Here is a 21,794-nt window from a genome sequence, read left to right as displayed (position 1 = left end):
CCAGCCTCAGCCCAGCCTGCGGCCCGAGAGGGGAAGGTCCACTCCCAGCCACCACCGGACGGCAACGGCTCTCCATGGAAGGCCCGCCCCGCCTGCCCGCACAGCCCCTCTCGTAGCCGGCCCCTCGGGGTTGGCGGTCCGCCCCCAGCCGCCCTTCCCATCCCCTTCCTAGGGCCCGGTCCCCAGTGGGCAACCCGCTCCCCGCCTGCCCCCCTGCCCTCCCTCCGCCCGCCTGGGTGTGGCCCCCGGGCCCAGCTGCCCTGCAGCTCACTTTCCACCGTGAGCTTGGCCTGCGTCTTGTCATCTGGCGTCTCACAGCCATAGAAGCCGCGGTCAGCGAAACCGACGCTGCGGAGGACCAGGGAGTGACTCGTGCCCTCCGCGCGGACCTCCACCTTCTCGCCTGGGGCCAGGGCCACGGCATTGCGCGTCCACCTGACCTCTGGCCAAGGCCTGGTCAGCTCCACCGCCATGGTCGCAGAGCCCCACTCCTCCACCGTCTGTGGCTCCAGCTTCTTCTTGAACAGCACGGGAGCCTCTGGGGTCAGGGAAAAGGCAGTCACGCAGCCATTGCCACTCAGGGAAGCCAGGCGCACAGAGTCCCCATCCACCCCAGCCCCCAGCAGGCAGGGTGGGGCCCTGCCACGTTCTGACTGCAGGCCAGGCGAGGCCTGAGCCAAGCTCAGGCCCCGCTGTGCATGTGCACAAATGTGCTTTTGTGGGAGGAACCGGAGACTAAGGAGGCTTCTCCTTCCCCAACCCTCCCACATCTTCTGCCCCGCTGTGCACAACCCTGCCATGGCCCAGTGCCCAGAGCTCCTAGGTGCGGCCGGTGTCCAGCAGCCTCAGGACACAGGGAGCTGGGGAGACAGGTGGACTCTGAGCCCAGGCCCTCAGCATGAGCACCTCCGCCCCACTGAAGCCCCGGGAGCACACACAGCAAGGAAGAGGGTCTAGCTGGAGTGGGCCTCCCAGGCCCAGGCTGGACCACGACCACCCCAGAAGGTGAGTCTGCCCACATTGCTCTGACTCGGAAGCCTGCCATGCCCCCCACTTACCCTCAGGTAACACCTGGCTCTCCCCAGCACAGTCTGGCTTCAGTGAGCAAAGTGCATTCTCATCTGTCTCTCTTGCACTGGTTGCCCATTACACTCCCCCGCCCCCCCACCCCCACCAGCCTCACCATCTATGGAGCGCAGTGTGGGACCCCCCTCTCAGACCAGGTATACAGTGCCCAGCCCTTCAGTCCTATCACAGGCTCCCCTTTGCAGTCAGCAAACCCTGCCCCCTGAGGTCAGCAGCAGGGAGCCGGCCAGGAGCCAGCCCACCCAGGGGGCGCCCAGCTCCTGGGCACCCAGCTCCCTGCCGCCCAGCTCCCTGCTGCCTGCCCCTGCCCAACACACACACACACACACACACACGCACGCACGCACGCACACGCACACGCACCGCGGACCCGGAGGGCAGCTGAGGATGTGATGCCCTCAGCCTCCGCGGTGATCTCGCCTGCGTCCTCCAGGGTCAGACCCGAGATGGTCAAGCTGTGGCTGGTGCCGCTCTGCGACATGAGGAACTTCTCGCAGGGCTGCAGCTGGGCACCGTCCCGCAACCACGTGACGGCAGCGTCGCTGGGGGTCACCACACACTGGAAGATGGCCTCGCGGCCCTCCTCTGCGACCACGGCGCTCAGCCCCGACGTGAACTTGACCTCGCGGGGGACTATGGACAGGAGCTCCGTTTGAGAGGTGGGCAGGAGGGGCGAAGCCTCCCGGAAGACACCGCAGAAGGGCGCCCCCTCCGGGATGCTGCCGGGGAGGCTCCGCTGCCCGCCCGGCCCCGCACCCCGCGCCCCAGGCTGCGCGCCAAGGCTGCCGTACCGCAGACTGTGAGCCGGGCGCTGGTGCGGTCGTCGCGGCTCTCGCAGACATACTCGCCCGTGTCCTCCGCCCTCAGGCCCGACACGGTGAGCGAGCGCAGGGGCCCCTCGGCTGCCATCTGGAAGCGCTTCCCCGCCCGGAGCTGCGTGCTCCCGCAGCGCCACAGCACCTCGGCCTGCTGGGGCCTCAGCTCACAGGTCAGCGTCGCTGTGCCACCCAGCTCCCCGCTCACGGGCTCCAGGGGCCGGCAGAACTTAGCGGCAACCTCTGTGGGGGGTGCAGAACGTCAGCCGGGAGGGGCCATGGGGACCATGTCTGCGCTTTGGGGTCCTGCGCCCTGAGCCCCCACCTGGATCCGCTCCGCACACGGCCTGCACCCACTCCCGTGAGACCCCAGCAGGTGCGGTTCTCGGAAGACCGCACATGCCGCTGACCTTCCACCTGCACCGGGAAGTCCTGCCCCGCAGCTCCCACGCGGCAGCTGTAGATCGCGCTGTCCAGGGTCTGCGCCCCACGCACGGTCAGGGTGTGAGTGTCCCCCAGGCTGGCCGTCTCATGCCGCTTGCTGCGCCGAATCTCCACGCCGTCCTTGAGCCAAGTCACCACAGCCACAGAGGGTGTGGGCAGCGTGGCAGTCAGGACAATGTCCTCGTGTTCCCGGACCACCAGAAGCTCCCTACGGCCTGGTCTGTCCAGGGCTGGCGGCTCAGGCTCTGGCTCTGGGGCGCAGGTGCAAGGAGAGGAGGCCCAGTCAGCTCGAGAGAGCCAGTGGGGACTCTGCATTCCTGGCCTCAGCCAGTCCCCCTCAGGCCATGAAGCAAAGACCTAACATGGGGCTGCCCCAAGCTCCAGCGGCTCGGCAACGCTCTGCTTGTCCCACCTTCAGCTGCTACCTCCACTGAACAGGCTCGCAGATGAACACAGCAGGGCCCCACACCACCTGATGGCCACCGTCCAGGTTCCCAAGGGCCACGAGGAGTGGCCAGGAGGAGCGAGCTGCAGGCAACCACAGGCCTGAGGGCCGCAGGCTCTGTCTGACCAAGAATCAGAGGCCAGGGTGCCTACCCTCCAGGGCAGCATGGACCCGTCAGCTGATGCTGCAGGGAGGGCGGAGCCCCCTGGCAGCTGAGCCCACGTCCGGAAGGACAGCAGGGAACAGAGCAAGGAAGGTAGCTGGAGAGGGCAGCCTGGGTTCAGGACCCTGGGGTCAAAGGCTGAGAAGTGTGAAACAGCCCGAGTGCTCCAGGCAGCTAAGTACAGAGGGGGAGGGGTGCGCAGCGGCACCGTGGGGGAGGGTGAACGCGCAGGACGGGGGCCGAGAGGGCCCCTGTGAGAGGTGAGCTGGGTGAGCACCCGAACGCCGCACTGGCTGTACAGCGGGCGACCGGTGGGCGAGGGCCGCAGCTGGGGATGGGGCAGACTGGGACGGCTCCGCGCAAACACCTGGAGCAGGACGCTGGCACCCAGTGGCCCTGCCATCAGCTGGGGGAGTGCAAAGAACAGGCAGCGCCCCCACAGGGCCAGCACCAGACCAGGGTTGCGAATCTGACCACCAGCCAACTCCCAGGGCTGAATGACTAACAGCTGGAGAGGGAGAACCCCAGAGCCAGAGACAAGGACCCAAGCTCCACTGAGGACGAGGACATCCAAAGCCACAGGCCCCTCCACCAAGGTTCCCCAGAGCAACGCTAGGCTCCACAGTGCTCAGGAGGACATAAACCGGGAAAGCCGCCTGCTCCCGGTCACAGACAGCAAACAGGCATTTCCACAGACCTCACCCACAGAAGCCTCGGGGCATGTTTCATGCTGCGGAAGGTATGGGTACAACAAAAAGGCAGAATGTGTGACAAAGGAAGCCTCATATATGCTGGACTACGGTCTGCAGCCATTGTTCTCAACCCAAGAGCTCAGTAGAGAGCTGAGCCCTGGGACAGGCTATGTCAAGAGAACCCACGCAAGGACAACCATCCGACAGAACAGGCACAAGCCTTTCAGGACACAGTCTATCCCTTGATTGGACAGACACTTCTCTGCTCTCCCCCGGCTGGCACCAACCTCTGATGTCCAGGCTGAAGGTGACCCTCTGGCCCCCGGCCTCGCAGCTGTACTCCCCGCCGTCCGCCTTCCCCGCCTGCGGCAGCACCAGCCGCCGGGTGCAGCCCGCGGCCTCCACGCGCACCTTCGAGCTCCCGCTCAGCTTCTTGCCGTCCTTGTACCACGTCACCTGCGTCTCGGCCTGGGCCACCTCGCAGCTCAGCGTCGCCATGGCCCCCGCCACGGCCTGCACGGGACTGCGTGCCGGCTGCTCCTTGGCGAACACCGCCGCGGGCTCTGGGGACAGGGAGGGACGCACGGGGTCAGAGCCTTCCTCCAGGTCAGGAGCACGGCACGGGGAAAGGGGCACTGAGCAGGGGGCGGGGAGGCTGGACACCCCTCGGGGCTCTGCACCCGCTGCGGGGCCTGCGAAGCCCCAGCGCCTTCTCAGCCCGGGGAGCACGTTCATCTGCACGTCGGCCGCTGCCCCGTGCAGGGGCGCGGCGTGCCTACGCCCTACAAATCATGCCCAATCACAGCGGTCACGCGCTGGCACGTGGGAGTCGATGTGCGACCACGGCCAACCCTTATCGGAGGTTAAACGCCCCTCTGAAAAAGAAAACACAGTTTGGGACGGACACGCGCGAGTCGCTGGGAAACGCTGTGAAATAAACCCTGTCTCTACAGTCCGGGGCTGCTCTCGACGGACTCGTCTCTAACACACCGCGCTGCTCGGCTCCTGCTCCCATTTCCTCGCTGTGCCTGACTCCACCCGGCGGACCCCAAGGGACGCTGACACCGGAGGTCCGAACAGGAGACAGAAGGAAGGCAAGGTGTGCGCCTAAGGGAACAACCCACTCCCTCCTCGCAGGAGCACATCGCAGGCGCGCGTCCGCCAGCCCTCGGTCCTGGGCTTGCTTTGCACAGACACGGAATCAGAGCTGGGACCTAGACTGTGAACCGGGTGCCCTGGTGACCTCTGTGCCCGTGCCCAAGGAAGAAAGAGGGTTCCAAAACGGCTAAGGTTGCGGATCCTAACTTCAGGCTTCAGCAAATGTCGCGTGTGAGTGTGGGGCTGAAATTGCGCCTTCTCAGGTTCAGGGAAAACCAACGCCTCTAACTCTGGAGACCCGCGTGGGGCCCTGGATGAGGCCCCAGGAGCCGCTCACACGTCCTCACGGACGTCCACGTGCCCGCGGTGAGAGACGCCGGGCTTCTTGCGGCCCCAGAGACAGCAGAGCCGGGCTCCTGGGTACCAAGGAAAGCCAGCAGCGTCACTCTGTGGCAACGCCACTCGGGGTGCACCGGGGAACCAGTGGGGGCCCCTCCCGCTCTGCGCGCCCTCCATCCCGGCCTCCCCGGACTCAGCCACGGGGATAAAAGTAGACAGTGGGAGGGTGGGACACAGGCACGGGTGGGGTCTAACGGAAAGAGCAGAAGGGCTGTCACAGCTCTAAGTCAGTCACAGCAAGGCCTCCACACGGACGAAGCAGCACCCTCTACCCCCAGAGAACTGACCTGCGACGTCCAGGCTGAAGGTGACCCTCTGGCCCCCGGCCTCGCAGCTGTACTCCCCGCCGTCCGCCTTCCCCGCCTGCGGCAGCACCAGCCGCCGGGTGCAGCCCGCGGCCTCCACGCGCACCTTCGAGCTCCCGCTCAGCTTCTTGCCGTCCTTGTACCACGTCACCTGCGTCTCGGCCTGGGCCACCTCGCAGCTCAGCGTCGCCATGGCCCCCGCCACGGCCTGCACGGGACTGCGTGCCGGCTGCTCCTTGGCGAACACCGCCGCGGGCTCTGGGGACAGGGAGGGACGCACGGGGTCAGAGCCTTCCTCCAGGTCAGGAGCACGGCACGGGGAAAGGGGCACTGAGCAGGGGGCGGGGAGGCTGGACACCCCTCGGGGCTCTGCACCCGCTGCGGGGCCTGCGAAGCCCCAGCGCCTTCTCAGCCCGGGGAGCACGTTCATCTGCACGTCGGCCGCTGTTTGTGTGGCAGTTCCAGGGGAGACATTGTGGAGGACTTCTCCCGTGTGCACCCCCTCTAGGCAAGGAACCCCACACCCTGCAGTGTGCACCCGGTCAGCGAGTGTGGTCTTTCCAGATCGTGTAGGAAGTGTTCTCTTTCCATGCAGGACAGTGCCTAGGGCGCCTCCTCCTGTTTGCTCTCTGGCTCTCCCTGTGTCGCGGCTGGCCAGCTGGAGGAGTGAACTGTAACTCCTGTGGCAGTCCCCTGCACGGTCTTAATGGCTCACAAAGTAGAGCAGCTTCAATCTTTTGGCCATTTCTGTTTGCTCTTCTGGGGTGTCCCTGTTCAAGGGTTTTGCCTGATTGTCAGTAACGTCGTCTGCGTTTTTCATATTCATTTTTAGGAGCTCATTTGCATGCTACAGCCTTTCTCTTCCACACCTGTGACGTGCCTTTGCACTCTCTTACAGTGTCTTCTAAGGAATGAAAGTTTTTCCTTATACCGGTATCATTTATGTCATCCTTGTTCCACAGTGGTTAGTGCACTTGCATTCTGTCAGAAAGCCCTTCTTACCCTGGAGTCTTTAAGGAATCAATGTCATCATCTAAGAGTTTTCTGTTGTTACCTCTTACCCTGAGGTCTCTAACCCACCTGAGTTGGGTTTGTGTACAGTGTAAGTTACCAATTTGTTTAATTTTATGAAGAAACCCTCCTTTCCCAATCTTTGCACAGGTGCTATGTACAAAAAAAAAACAACAAAAAAAAAAACCCCAAACAAGTGGGAATGTGACAGAGGTCCATTCAGAGACAGGTCAGTTTCTGAGCTCCCTGTTCTGTGCCTTGGTGCGTGTCCTGGCATTGAGGCCCAGCTGCCTACATCACTGTAACTTACAGCAATTCTCGACATTGGTAAAAACAAATGTTCACGCTGAATCTGCTCATTGACTGTCAACACCTCACACCTTCCCAAAGAACATCTGTTTGTATTTGAGTTGTTAATAAATATCTGAGATTCTTCCATGGATTCTATCCATTTATTTAGACCTTCTTAATCATCTCTCAGAAGTGCTCATTAAGCCGCTCCCTGGTGGTCTAGTGGTTGGGATTGGGTCCTCCCTCTCTCTGTCTCTCTCTCTCTCAAAAGTGCTCAATAATGTCCCCCCCCCTAGGGTCACTAAGCATCTTGTATTAGATTTGGAATTAGAAACATGATACCTCTGGTACTATTGGGAATCTTTTAAAATTTCATTTCCAACTGTTCGTTGCCTGCATATAAACATAGGAGTATTTTCTGTATATTGATATTTGTAGAGTCATCTTTCTGAATGCTCCAAGTCTAATCATTTATTCTTGGAATTTTAAAATTGATAATCATGACATCTGTGAACTCTACTTTGTTTTCCCAAGTTTTATGATTTTATATACGTTTCCTCCCTCCTGTGCTAGGCAGTGTTAAACAGCAGTGAGATAGGGGCCTCCTTCTCTTGTTCCCCATCTCATAGGTGTTTTCTGTAGTACCATTTATATCTGTAACAAAGAATTCATTTATTAATAGTTGGTTCAAAATTTATGGACAAACTGATGCCAAATTTTATCAGACATTTATTCTGAATTTATGATGTTGACACTATCAAACTTTTATTCTGCATTTATTGAGAATAATCACAATATTTTTCTCTTTCAATCAGCGGGTCATGGATTATATTGATAGTCTAAAATTTTGAATATTAAACCAACATTGCATTCCTGGACTGTGACTTCTGTTGGAGTGTATGAGGTCTAGCTGGAAAAAGTCCAGCCATTGTTGATATAATGAGAAGAGTTTACACAACATCGATGTGACCTGGCGGCCAAGGAGAGTGGACTGGAAGGCGCATGTGTGAACAGTGACGACTCCACTGTACTAGTCAGTGGGGGCGGTGGACTCCATTGAGTGAGCATGTGCACTGTGTGGCCGTCACATTCAAAATGACTCGGTGAAAGACAAATACCATATGATCTCACCTATAAGTGGAATCTATTCAATAAAATAAACTAATGTACAAAATAAACCACAGATGTGGAAACATGGAGCAGACTGAAAGTGACCAGAGAGGACGGGGGAGGAGGACAATGGTGGAAAGAAGGAGAAGGGAATAAATAAAGAACATGTATGAATGACCCATGGACACGGACAACAGAGTGGGAACTGACTGTGGGAGAGGCGGGCGGGGTGGGATGGGTGGAGGAGGGCAAAGGGGGAAAAACTGAGACAACTGTAATACAGTTAACACATATTAAAAATTAAAAAAAAATGAGTGAGTACAGCAACAAGTCTGCATCAAATTTTGCGTTAAGCTTGAACATTCCTCCTTGGAAACTATCTGGATGACTCAGAAGGCAGCAGCTCTGGGCAACTGGTGATCGGCAGCTTCATCGTGACCACACGCCCACTCACACATCATGTCTCGTGCAGTCTTTCCGTCACACATCAAACCACCCAGGTGGCTCAGCCACCCTACAACCCAGATTTGGCACCCTGTGACTTCTGTCTTTTCCCAAAATTAAAATCACCTTTGAAAGGGAAGAGATTTCAGATTGTTGATCAGGTTCAGAAAAATACGATGGGGCAGCTGACGGCGACTGGGAGAACTGGGTGAGGTCCCAAGGTGCCTACTTCGAAGGAGACTAAGGCATCATTGTCTTATGTACAATGTTTCTTCTATCTTCATCAAAAAATATCTCTATTTTTCATATTACATGGCTGGATATCTTCTGGACAGGCCTTATATCTTCATTTTGACAGAGTATTCAGATGACTTTGCCAATTTTGTTGAATATGCTCGTTTTGATATCCATAAGATTTTGGCCTATACTTTTACTTATCCCTACTTGCCTGGTGAGATTTTTTGTATCAATGTTATGCTACCGACATGAATCAAATGACAGACTGTATCTCCTTGTTTTATTCCCTAGAACAGCAATTTTCAACCAGTGTGCCACAAGACTTTTTAAAACATGCAATACCTGACTATTTAGTCAGGGGCACTGACCTCTTTTCACTTAGATTGTCAAATTAAAAAAATGACAACAGCCAACACAATAGTAGCCAGCTGGTATGGATAAATCAAAATTACACCTATTTTTGGTCAGATCAGCAAACATATATATATATTTTGGTGTGCCACATAATGTTAGTAACTAGTTTATGTGTGCCATGAGATGACAACGGTTGACAATTGCTGCTCTAGAAGAATCTTCATGAAAATATAATAATTTTTTTCCAGAATATTTGATATAATAAATCAGTAGAGCCACTGGAGTAAAATCTTCCTCTATGGAAAGATTTTTCACTACTAGTGTCATTTATTTAAAAGTCAGAGGACTATTTGCCCTGGCTGGAGTTGTTCAGTGGGTTGTGCGCCGGCCTGCAAACCAAAGCGTCGCTGGTTCGATTCCCAGTCAGGACACAGGCCTGGGTTGTGGGCCGGGTCCCCAGTAGAGGGTGCAGTGCACGAGAGGCAACCACACATGGATGTCTCTGTCCCTTTTTTTCTCCCATCCTTTCTCTAAAAATAAATAAATAAAATCTAAAAAAAGTAAAAAATAAAAGTCATAGGACTATTTGAGTTTTCTCATTCTTTTGTCACTTTTTCATACACTTTTCTAACAGTTCAACAATTTGTCAAAAATTTTCAAAATTATTGCCATAAAATAACTTGTCATGTTCTCTTTAAAAACATTTTAGAAAGATACATAATTTTGGTATTTGCACACACTCGCACTTCATTATATACTGATACACAACCACGCAGTTCTGCACTGGCACTCAGGAGTCACTCTGGTACGACACCCAAGCCCTCTCATGTTGAGACCTCCATAACGAAAGGAAATAAATTTAGCCCTCAGGTGTCTCCTGAACCAGCAGCGGGGCACAGACATGCCTTGATCACTAGCGGATGATGTGACACAAATGAAGCTATCACAGGCAGCAGCTGTCACAGTGGGGACTAATCTTTAACAACTGTGTAGCTTAAGCTCCTTATCCCCCTGTTCCTTGTCTAAATTTATAAATCAAACTCCAAAGGGAATTGTGACACAGAACGGTTTTACGGGGGACAAAAAGAAAATAAGATTCGCTTCAAAAAGAAAACTCCCAACATCATGTGTGCGCACCCCTGACACATATCTACAAATCCGCTGGTTTTTATTTACTTGGCACAGATACTGCAAGGAAACTTCTAGATTTTGCTACATTTGGTGCACAGATAACTTCCACATCAACGTTCAAGGGCGAAAAAGTGTCCCAGAACACCTAGACCATTGATAATCCAAAGTTTAGTTGGGATACTTCCAAGTATATCATATGGCTGAAATTTCCCTACATACTCTATATGAGAAATTTGAATGTCTAGCCCTGGCAAGAACCCCATGTGGTGCTAAGAAAGGGCATTGGGGAGCACAGCCACAGCAGAAATAAATGAAATAGAGACTGAAAAAATAGAAATCAACAATGACTCTAAGACCGGGTTCTTTTAAAAGAAAAACAAAATAAATTAACCTTTAGGCACACACATCAAAAAAAAACAAAGAAGGCCCAAATAAATAAAATCAGAAATGACAGATGAGTGACAACCGACACCATAGAGATAAAAAGGATTATGAGACGCTACTATAAAAAATTATATGCCAACGAATTGAAAATCTAGAATATAATGACGAATTCCTAGACTGAATGAAGAAGCAGCAAAAAATCTGAACAAACTCATTAGTAGTGACAAAACTGATCAATAATCAAAAAACTCCACGCAAACAGGGCCAGATGGCTTCACAGATGAATTCTTTCAAACATTTAATAGAGAATTAATACGTACACATCTCAAACTATTCCCAAAAATTGAAGCCGAGGTAAAGCTTCCAAACTTATTCTATGAGGTCACCATCACCACTATAGCAAACCAAACAACAAACTACAGAGAAAAAAAATTAGCCCTGGCCAGGGAGCTCAGTTGGTTAGAGCGCTTGTCCCAATATGCCAGAAAAGAAAATGACAGACCAACATCTCTGATCAACATAGATGAAAACAATGCTCAACAAATTATTATCAAACTGAATGAAATAATACGTTAAAAAAGATGACACACCACAATCAGTGGCATTTATTCCAGAGATGAAGGGTGATGGTTCAATATCTGCAAATCAATTAACATTATACACCACATAAACAAAATGAAAGATATAATCATATGGTCAAGTCAACAGATGAAGAAAAAGCATTTGATAAAATCCCTCACCCATTTATGACAAAAACTCTCAGCAAAGTGGGAAGACAGGGTACATACCACAACATAATAAAGGCCATATATGACAAACCCACTGCCAGCATCATACTCAATGGGAAAAAGCTGAAAGTTTTTCCTCTAAAATCAGAAAAATAAAAGGATGGACACTCTCACCATGCTTATACAACATTGTACTGGAAGCCCAAGCCAGAGCAATTAGGAAAGAAAAAGAAATAAAAGGCATCCAAATTGGAAAGAGAGAATTAAAATTGCCTCATTTTGAGATAACATAATACTTTATATACAGAACCCTAAAAAATTCACTAAAATCGATTGCAACGAGTAAATGAATTCAGCAAAGTAACAGGATACAAAATTGATATATAGAAATATGTACCCTTTCTATACACTAATAATAAACAATTAGGATGAGAAATTAAGAAACTATACCATTATAATTTAATCAACAAAATACCTAGGAATAAATGTAATAAAAAACGTAGAAGACCTGTGCCTACAAAACTATAAGGCATTAAAGAAAAAATGAAGGATACAAATAAATGAAGGACACACCATGTCCATGGCTAGAAAGCATTAACATTGTTCAAATGTCCATAACCCAAAGAAATATGTACATTAAATACACTCTGTATCAGAAAACCAATGACTTTTTTTTTTAAACTAGAAGAAATAATTCTAAAATTTATATAGAACCACAAAAGACACCAAATAGCCTCAGTAATAATGACAAGGAAAACCAAAGTTTGAGGTATTATGCTACCTGATATCAAACTATACTACAAGCCTATGTAAGTCAAAACAGCATGGTACTGGCATAAAACAGACTCACAGATCAGTGGAATAGAATAGAGAGCCCAGAAATAAACCCTCACCTCTACAGTCAATTAAGCTATGATAAAGGAAGGAAGAAGATACAATGGGGTCCGGACAATCTATTTGATGAATGGTGTTGGGAAAATGTGACAGATGTATGCCAAAAAATGAAACTACACCATTATCTTATACAACACACAAGAATAGATTCAAAGTAGATACAGACTTGCATATAACCTGAAACCATAAAACTCTGAGAGAAAACACAGGCAGAAAACACTGTCACATGGTTCTTAGTAATATTTTTCTCATATATGTCCTGGGTAAAGAGCAACAAAAGAAAATATAACAAATGGGACTAAAACAACTGAAAAGTATTTTTCCACAGTGAGAGAAACCATTAAAAAAAATGAAAAGCCAACCTAGTAAATGGGGGAAGATATTTCCAAGTAACACATCCAATAACAGATTAATACACAAAGTATATAAAACGTGTACAACTTAAAGCCAAAAACACCGAAAGAATCCAATTTACAAATGGGCAGCGGATCTAAATAGATGCTTCTCCAAAAACGACATACATTTCATACAGATGGCAAGCAGGCAAACAAAGAGATGCTCAGAATCACTAATCATTAGAAAATGCAGGTAATAACCACAATGAGCTCTCACCTCACACCTGTCAGAATGGCCAGCGTTGATGAATCAACAAACAAGTGCTGGCGAGGCTGTGGAGAAAAGGGACCCATCGTGCACTGCTGGTTGCAACGCAGACTGGGGCAGCCACTGTGGAAAGCACTGTGGATGACCCCCAAAGAATTACAAATAGAACTGAAATATGGCCCAGCAATCCAATTTATAAGTGCTTATATGAAATAAACATTCAGTAGGATATATGCATCCCGACGTTTATGACGGAATTATTAACAATAGCTGAGATATGGAAGCAACCTAAGTGCAAATCAAGAGATGAGTAGATAAAGAAGACGTGGTACAATGGATAAAGAGTAATTAAAAAATTAAATATATAATGTAATAAATTGTAAATTATACTTCCAATGTATAAAACTATACAGTGGAATATTACTGGGCCATTAAAATTTAAACCTTGCCATTTACAAACACATGGACGGTCCTAGAGACTACAAGCTGAGTGAAGTAAGTCAGAGAGAGACAAAAGGCATCTGGAATCACTCACATGTGGAATCTAAGAAACAACACAAGTAATCAAAAAAAAAAAACCAAGCAGATACAAACTCACACATACAGAGAATAACCCGATGACGCCAGACAGGAGGGGCTGAAAGCATGAATGCGAAGGGGAAGGGGCGAGGAAGAGCTAACTTCCTGTTAGAATATAAGCCTCTGGGTTACTGCACGGCCTACGCAACGTAGTCACGAGTATCTTAATCAATATGCAAAGTGCGACTTAACTATGGCACTTCCGTCGCTATGCGAGGTGTATCAGTGTTCTATCACTATGCTGCAAACCTGATTAATATGACATTGTGTGTAACTACAATGATGAGTAACTTAAGCAGAAGCACAGCTACATAACCCATGTCGGAGATGCCTAGTCCACCTCACAGAACAAGCACCCGACACAGCCACAGTCCTGGACCCGGAAATGACAAGGGTCCCAAGGAGGCCGTCAGAACGCACTGCTCTGCTCTAGCACAAGGACACACGACAGGTGTCTACAGGAAAGCCCTCCCCCTTCCATGCGCCCAACGTCCTCTGCCCTCACTTGGCCAAAGTGGGTACCAGCTCTAATGAGAGAGCCCCAGGGTCTATGTCCGAGAACATACCCAACTCCCCATCTCCGAACAAGACAGAGCGAGCACCGCAAAGACTTACCTGCGACGTCCAGGCTGAAGGTGACCCTCTGGCCCCCGGCCTCGCAGCTGTACTCCCCGCCGTCCGCCTTCCCCGCCTGCGGCAGCACCAGCCGCCGGGTGCAGCCCGCGGCCTCCACGCGCACCTTCGAGCTCCCGCTCAGCTTCTTGCCGTCCTTGTACCACGTCACCTGCGTCTCGGCCTGGGCCACCTCGCAGCTCAGCGTCGCCATGGCCCCCGCCACAGCCTGCACGGGACTGCGTGCCGGCTGCTCCTTGGCGAACACCGCCGCGGGCTCTGGGGACAGGGAGGGACGCACGGGGTCAGAGCCTTCCTCCAGGTCAGGAGCACGGCACGGGGAAAGGGGCACTGAGCAGGGGGCGGGGAGGCTGGACACCCCTCGGGGCTCTGCACCCGCTGCGGGGCCTGCGAAGCCCCAGCGCCTTCTCAGCCCGGGGAGCACGTTCATCTGCATGTCGGCCGCTGCCCCGTGCAGGGGCGCGGCGTGCCTACGCCCTACAAATCATGCCCAATCACAGCGGTCACGCGCTGGCACGTGGGAGTCGATGTGCGACCACGGCCAACCCTTATCCGAGGTTAAACGCCCCTCTGAAAAGGAAAACACAGTTTGGGACGGACACGCGCGAGTCGCTGGGAAACGCTGTGAAATAAACCCTGTCTCTACAGTCGGGGCTCTCACTACAGGGACTGGTCTTCAACAGAGCGTGCAGTGCGGGCCAGCTGCCTTAGTCCAGTCCACGTCCAACCGTACACGTCATCTCCTGGGGATTCCAGCCCAGGAGATGAAGGGAAACAGGAGGCAAGACGAGACCAAGGTGCACTTCAGAAAGAGAATTCCAGACCCCTAGGTGTACGGCCCTCACACACACGCACCAATCCTCTCATCTTTGTTTGCTTTGCCGAGACGCGGCAAGAGTTCATGCATCTAGAATTTTGCAACATGCGAGTGTACAGTCACTTCTACATCCACGTGCAAGAAGTCTCCCAAACTACTAAAATCTGCGAACCCACTGTCCAGTCTTGAGGTACATCCAAGTACGATTGGGTGGCAGGAGCCACCCCTTATCCTAGAGCGAACAGCACACGTTGCTGGCTGTGGGCATCCCCAGACATGGAGAGGTGGGCATTCACACAGCACAGCTGAGAGACGCCTGGTCCACCTCCAACTCCGAGTCAACGGTAGAGCCAGGGGCCCAGACACCGAGCTTCCCCGGGCAGGCTCGCGTCAGGGACTGGGAACTATGGCTGAGCAGCACTGGGTGGGGCCCAAGCCAGGTTGTACAGGAACGCCTGTCCCTCTGCTCACGCTCTGCCCGTCCAGCCTCCTCTGGCCCGGCCACGGGTGTGGAGTGGAAGGTGGAGGGCGGAGCCTCAGAGAGAGAGGACCAGGGCCAAGAGCACTGGAGTGCATCGGGCTGCTGTCATTACCCACACACAAGGCTGCGAGAGTGCCACCGAAGAACTGACCTGTGACGCCCAGGCTGAAGGTGACCCTCTGGCCCCCGGCCTCGCAGCTGTACTCCCCGCCGTCCGCCTTCCCCGCCTGCGGCAGCACCAGCCGCCGGGTGCAGCCCGCGGCCTCCACGCGCACCTTCGAGCTCCCGCTCAGCTTCTTGCCGTCCTTGTACCACGTCACCTGCGTCTCGGCCTGGGCCACCTCGCAGCTCAGCGTCGCCATGGCCCCCGCCACGGCCTGCACGGGACTGCGTGCCGGCTGCTCCTTGGCGAACACCGCCGCGGGCTCTGGGGACAGGGAGGGACGCACAGGTAGAGACACAATGCTGAGACCAGATTCTGACTCAGGCACCAATGCCTCATCGTTCAGTCAATTTTCTCCTGGGAGCCACGCGCCAGGTGGGGCGATAGGGCCTCGTGGTGTTAGAGCTGTGTTTACACACGTATGTCTGCTGTCACAGAACCTCAAGTGCACTTTTCAGAGGCTCCTGGCCAGGAGCGACCCTAAGACTGGAGGAAGGACCCAGGCTGTTCCAGCGCCTGCACTGCCAGGTGCTGGCTTCCCCACAGGACAGTTGGCTCTTGCGGGCGGGGGCTCCGTCACCCTTGTATGCACAGAGCCTGCCACGTGGCATGTCATCCACAAAGTCACCTCCCTACATTTCTCTAGGTACGCCTTGCATGTAAAGAGCATGAATTCGTTTGTACAGCCTACTGAAGTGCAAGCCTACTTCTCCCCGTGCACCCCGTACAGCGTTTCCAGCTCCTCGTCTGCTGGCGACCTCCCCCACCCCCAAAAGGAAGCGCCGTCCTGCCCTCTGTCACCAACAGCCGCTGTGGCCTGTTCCTGGCCCTCGCATGGATGGGTCACATTATGTGTCCCGTGGACCGGCTTCCTTCCACTCAGCATACTGCCTGGGAGCTCTATCGTGCCGCTCCACGGAGCGATGCTCTGCGCCCTTGCCGGCGTGGTCAGGCTTCTGCTGCATCCCACCACCGTTTATTTTTCCTCTCCCTCCTCTGGTTCATTGGGGTTGATTCCAATTCGGGGATACAAGGAGTTAAGCTGCTATGAATACTATGGTATTCATCTCTGGGCTCACTTGGGCGGGGACATAGGAAGGCCTGCATTTGGGCTTTAGCACATTTTTCTAAGGAGTTTCTAGAATCGTTGTACTAATCCACACTCCCACCACCGTGTTTGAGAGCTCCAATTCTACATCCTTGCCACGCTGGACATCGTCAATTTTCAGGTGTATATGTTCCATTAAACTCAATGGAATACATGTAGGATCTCAGGGGTTCATGCTCTAGGTTCATGCATTCGTTCGTCCACCCGTTTGATCACTGACCCAGATCGAACCAGTGGATGGCCCATAGGGTGCAGGCGCTGTGGCGGGGGGGTGCTATGGTGACCCGCACAGCCTCCGGTCCACAGGCCTGCCTTCTAATGCGACGACAGAGACAAACACACATAACCCATGACAGCACTGGCATAGTGCTGTGCTGAGTGCCGTGATGAAAGAAAACAGGCGGCGGGCTCAAGAAAAGGGTCGGACTGGTGACTTGCATGTGACGGTCAGAGCGGACCTCAGTTAGGAGGGACATCTAGGGGCACTGCTAAGCGATCAAAGGGCTGCTGTCCCGATTAGACCTTGGAGGAGACAGTCTAATGGCGGTGAGAGTAGGGCCAGAGTTCTCCTGCCCGGGCAGGGGTGAAGCGAGCGAGGAGGGCAAAAGGCAGCTGCTCAGAGATGGGGCCACATGGCCACCTGCTTTCCCCTTATGGCGCTTCTGCCTCGAGGAGTGGAGTGGCGATGGAAACCCAGCCACGCAGTTGCTACTAAGGCACAGGAAAACCAGCCAAGCTGTGGCCATCTTGTGTAGACAGCGCGATGAAATTAGAGATGGAGGAGCCAAGTCCCAGACAGAGGAGACCACGCAGCACTGCTCCCCACATTCGGCCGCGCTCACCTCAAGCGATCAGATGCGTTCCAAGGCTGCCGGGGGTGGCAGACTAAAGAGCCAAGCAGAAAATCTCTGTCGGCGGGTGTAGAATTTTAGCATCTTGCATAACCGGGGAGACAAACATTAGAGTTGAGTGTCTGGGGCAAAGGGACCCCCAGACGCACCCCCCAGTCTCTGCGGAAATCCTCCGAGGAAGATGACCAGGACAGGGGGGAAACCTAACACAGATGACCCTGGACAAAACTGCACTGCAGCCTTGAGTCAGCACGATAGCGAAGGGACTGAAGTGCTTACTCATCCTCTCCCTGCCCAGCAAAGGGGAGAGAGGTCCTCCGTATGCAATGAGATAACAGCGTCCAATTTAACACATTTTCTCGCTCAGTGTCTGGCAGTCAGTCGAAAACCCACCGGCATGGCAAGGAGAGGCGTAAAAAGAAATACAAGAGGAGAATGCAATATCAGATGTTGGTTTTGATGGTTATCAGACATGACACAGCTGTAATATTTTTTTTTAATGAAAGAAAAATGGATCAAATGTGAGAATTTTACTACGGAGTGTAAAATACATAAGACATTTATGAAGTGAAAATCATAGAACTGGAAAATAAAATAAGTGAAACACAATGAAGTTGGGTTTGACAGCTGATCAGATAGAGCAGAACAGAAGGCAGAACATCGGAAGACAGGCTAAAAGACGCTATCTGTGATAAAGCAGAGGGAATAAAAAATTAAGAGGAAAAGAGAAGGTGAGATGCATATCAGGTAGGTGATAACTCATAGTATACGTCTGATGAAAGACATAAACCCACAGGCTCACGATGCTCTACCACCCCTGTATGCGTACAAAGAAAACTACACCTGGTGAAAGCAAAACTGCTTAAATCAAAACCAAAAGTAAATCTTAAAAGCAATAGGACAAAACAAAAGCCGTAACTCTCGACGGAATATAAGAAACCTAAAGATGATGTGTCAAAAGAAAACGCAGAGATCCAAGATGGCGGCAAAGTGGAAGTTACATTCACCGACTCCCAGGAAAAAAACTAGAAAAACCACCAAAATCAGAAAAATAACCAGAAGAAACAGCTGAAGACTAGCTGAACAGAAGTCTAATAACCAAGGATTTAAAGAAGAGTCCACTTCAAGACTGATGGGAAGGGCAGAGGCACGGAAAGGGTTGGCCCCACTTCCATAGGCAGTGGCTGAAATCTGGAGGGATATGTCAGCTTCAAAGATTTCCACTGAGGAGTGTGCCGTCTCAACCCCGCACTGGGCTCCCCAACCCAAAGCACCAACGGCCGGGAAGAGGCACCCGCATAGCGTCTGGCTGTGAAAATCACAGAAATTCTGTCTGCCAGGGAGAAACAGGAGCCTGATGGAGACACAGGCGCACTCTCAAAAGGCCAGTGCACAGGGCCTCATTCACAGCCACTCGTCCTGGGCTCCCGGGAAGGAAGGGCAGAGTGACAAGAGTTGTGTGAGGAAAGGCTGACTGGGATGTGTGGCTCTGGGGACAGGCTGAAGGGAGAGACGCAGGGTCCCCTGTGCTGAGCGCCTTTCCCACACCACAGAGGCCATCTTGCTTGGGTGGAGAACTGCCCTGCAGCCTGGGGAGGCAACAGCCCCGCGTCTGGACTCCCTGGCGCCCCACCCTGCAGCCCTAACGCGTGCAGAGGAGTCAGCTGCCTGGGCCTGGGGCGCAGAGGTCTGGGCAGACGCAGGGGTGTCCGTGACTGAGTCGTGTGGCACAGGGGCGGGGGCCACTGCCCCAGCTTCCCGGGAGCCTGGCCGCCCTTCACCCTCACAGAAGATCCACTAGACCCTCCCTCTGGATTCTCCATCATCCCACCCACTTGCGCCGTGGTGCCCTGCACTGCAGAACGCCGGCCACCGAGGAGTTGAGGAGTATTCCTGGTCCATCTGAGCTGTGTAACTATAGGGCTCAGTCCTGTACTCCCACCTTCGCCCTAGCCTGGCCAGTGCCTCCCCCTAAAGGGATACCCACTAGCCCCATGCTCCTGACTCTTGGTGAGCCCGCCTTATCGAGCTGGAGCTCCCAGCAGAATCTGGGACAAATGGAACTGTATGGCTCTAAGATGGAAGCCCCTTTCCAATCACACGCTCGACTATTGCAGACCCCTCCATTCACACAGTCAAAATTTGGTCTCTTTGGACCTAATAAACTCTGCTGTCCTCACCCGACAAATCCCTGAGACTCGGCCCTGCCATAAACATCTGTGGGCACCTGGCCATTGCAGCTAGGCTTGGAACACCCGGGACTTCTGCTGAGCGGCCTCAGAGCCATCCTGGCACCAAGTCTGAACCTGTATCAATCTGGTGATCACTATTCACCCCTACTTTGTGACTCCCTGAGAACCTATCTCATGCAATTCAAGTATCACCTGAACCTCTTTCAGTGACTGAGCCTAACAGATCTGACAGCCAAAAGCAGGCGAAAGCAGATCTCCGGTGCCGTGGGCCTCTTGCTGACCTGTCCCCAGGCTCAGTGCTGGTGAAAGCTGGCCTTGTGTGCAGCTTGGTCCTTCCCACACACACCCTGGAACAGCAATGGCAGGCATACAAGGAGGGTCACTTTGTAGCTACAAACAGGTTGCCCAGGACCGTCATAGGCAGCCTCTGACATTGGTCTGCACCAGAGCACTTCCCAATAGACCCCTGAACCAACACACTCAGTGGCGAGATTCCCAAAACAACAGAGGAGGATTTAATTACCTTCCAGCAGCATGTCCAAAGAGAGACCTCGCAGGCACCAAGCCCTGTGGAGGTGAACTCCACCTCGTGTGGTCACAACCTGCACAGCAACTCACACACTGTAGTCGTGGACAATCCTCACACTCAGCCAACCTGAGGGTTGGCCCCACGTACAAATGGGCCAGTGGCCATCAAGACTCAATTACCACGGGAGGGCTCACAAACCCACACAGGGGACACTCCTGGAGCACCCAGTTCAGGTGATCAAGGAGAATGCGCCACTGGGTCCCACAGGACACCTACTACAATAGGCCACCCTACCAAGATTAAGAGTCATGTCAGAGCTACCTAAAGCAAAAAGACAAACACAAAGAGGCAGCCAAAATGGGGAGAAAAATACCATTTCCCCCAATAAAGTAACAGGAGAAATTTCCAGAAAAAAAGAGATAAATGAAATGGAGGCAAGCAATTTACCAGATATGGAGTTCAAAAAGAAATGGTTATAAGGATGCTTAAGGAAATCAGGGCATCAAAAGCATGATAAAGGACTCAAAACCATTAAAAATAACAGTCAGAAGTGAAAAATACAATATCTGAAAGGAAGAATACACTAGAAGAAATAAACAGTAGGTTCAAGGAAGCAATGGATGGAACCAGCAATTAGGAAAGCAAGGTAGAAGAAAACACCCAATCAGAGCAGCAAAAAGAAAAAAGAATTTTAAAAAATAAGCATAGTTTACAGGACCTTTGGAGCAACACAAAGTATAACAACATCTGCATTGTAAGACTACCAGTAGGAGATAAAAGAGAACAGAGAATCAAGAAACTCTTTGAAGAAGTAATAACTGAAAATGTCCTTAATCTGATGAAGGAAAAAAAACATACACATCCAGGAGACACAGAGAGTCTCCAACAGTTTAACCCAATAAAGCCCACACCAAGACACATCATAATTAAAATGGCAAAACTTAAAGACAAAGAAAGAATCCTTTTTAAAATTATTTATTTATTTTTACTGATTTTGAGAGAAAGAGAGAAATATCATTTTGTTGTCCCACTAATTATGCATTCATTGATTGATGGGTAGGTACCCAGACCAAAGATCGAACCTGTAATCTTGGCACATCCAGATGATTCTCTAACCAACTGAGCTACCCTCCCAGGGTCAAAAGAGAAAAATATAAAGCAGCAAGAGAAAAACAGTTAGTTACCGTCAAGGGGGCTCCCATAAGACTCCCTGGTGATTTCTCAATAGAAACACTTCAGGTCAGAAGAGATTGGAATAAAATATTCAAAATGATGAAAGCAAGGACCTATAACCAAGATCACTGTACATGCAAGGCAGTCATTCAAAACTGAAGGTGAACTGAAGAGCTACCCAGACAAGAAAAGGTAAGGAGTTCATTACTTTTACCAAACCAGTATAATAAGAAATGTTAAAGGGTTCTCCTTAAGAAAAGGAAAAGAGAGAGAGGGAAACATAGTTACAAAGAATAAAATGCTGATAAACACACACCTATCAATAATCACATTAGAAGTAAATAGCTTAAATGCTCCATTCAAAAGACAGTGTACTAAATGGATAAGAAAACAAGACCTATATATATGCTGTCTCCAAGAGATACACCTCAGAACAAAAGATTCACACAGACTAAACATAAAGGGATGGAAAAAGATATTTCACGCAAATGGAAATTTTAAAAAATAACCTGGGATAGCAGTACTTATTTCAGACAAAATAGAAGTTAAAACCAAGGCTATAAGAAGAGACAAGAAGGACTGTACATAATGATAAAGGGATCAATCCAACAAGAGTATCTAACCCTGGTAAACA

At 51.6% G+C, this 21,794-nt stretch overlaps 1 protein-coding gene across 1 annotated transcript in view; it reads right to left on the bottom strand.

Annotated features, from left to right (window-relative positions):
- Positions 1-21,794, bottom strand: part of OBSCN (obscurin, cytoskeletal calmodulin and titin-interacting RhoGEF) — a 164,869-nt gene that overhangs the window by 71,512 nt on the left and 71,563 nt on the right. The window contains 8 exon segments of the mRNA XM_054584055.1: positions 272-538; positions 1,450-1,719; positions 1,878-2,144; positions 2,312-2,596; positions 3,933-4,208; positions 5,430-5,705; positions 13,829-14,104; positions 15,296-15,571. Coding sequence (XP_054440030.1) covers positions 272-538; positions 1,450-1,719; positions 1,878-2,144; positions 2,312-2,596; positions 3,933-4,208; positions 5,430-5,705; positions 13,829-14,104; positions 15,296-15,571 — 2,193 coding nt within the window.

This window comes from Pteronotus mesoamericanus, unplaced genomic scaffold (genome assembly GCF_021234165.1).
Source record: "Pteronotus mesoamericanus isolate MK-2021 breed Mesoamerican mustached bat unplaced genomic scaffold, CSHL_Meso_final contig_752, whole genome shotgun sequence".
In the NCBI taxonomy this organism is placed as follows: Eukaryota; Metazoa; Chordata; class Mammalia; order Chiroptera; family Mormoopidae; genus Pteronotus; species Pteronotus mesoamericanus.
This window is presented reverse-complemented; position numbering and strand designations above follow the sequence as displayed.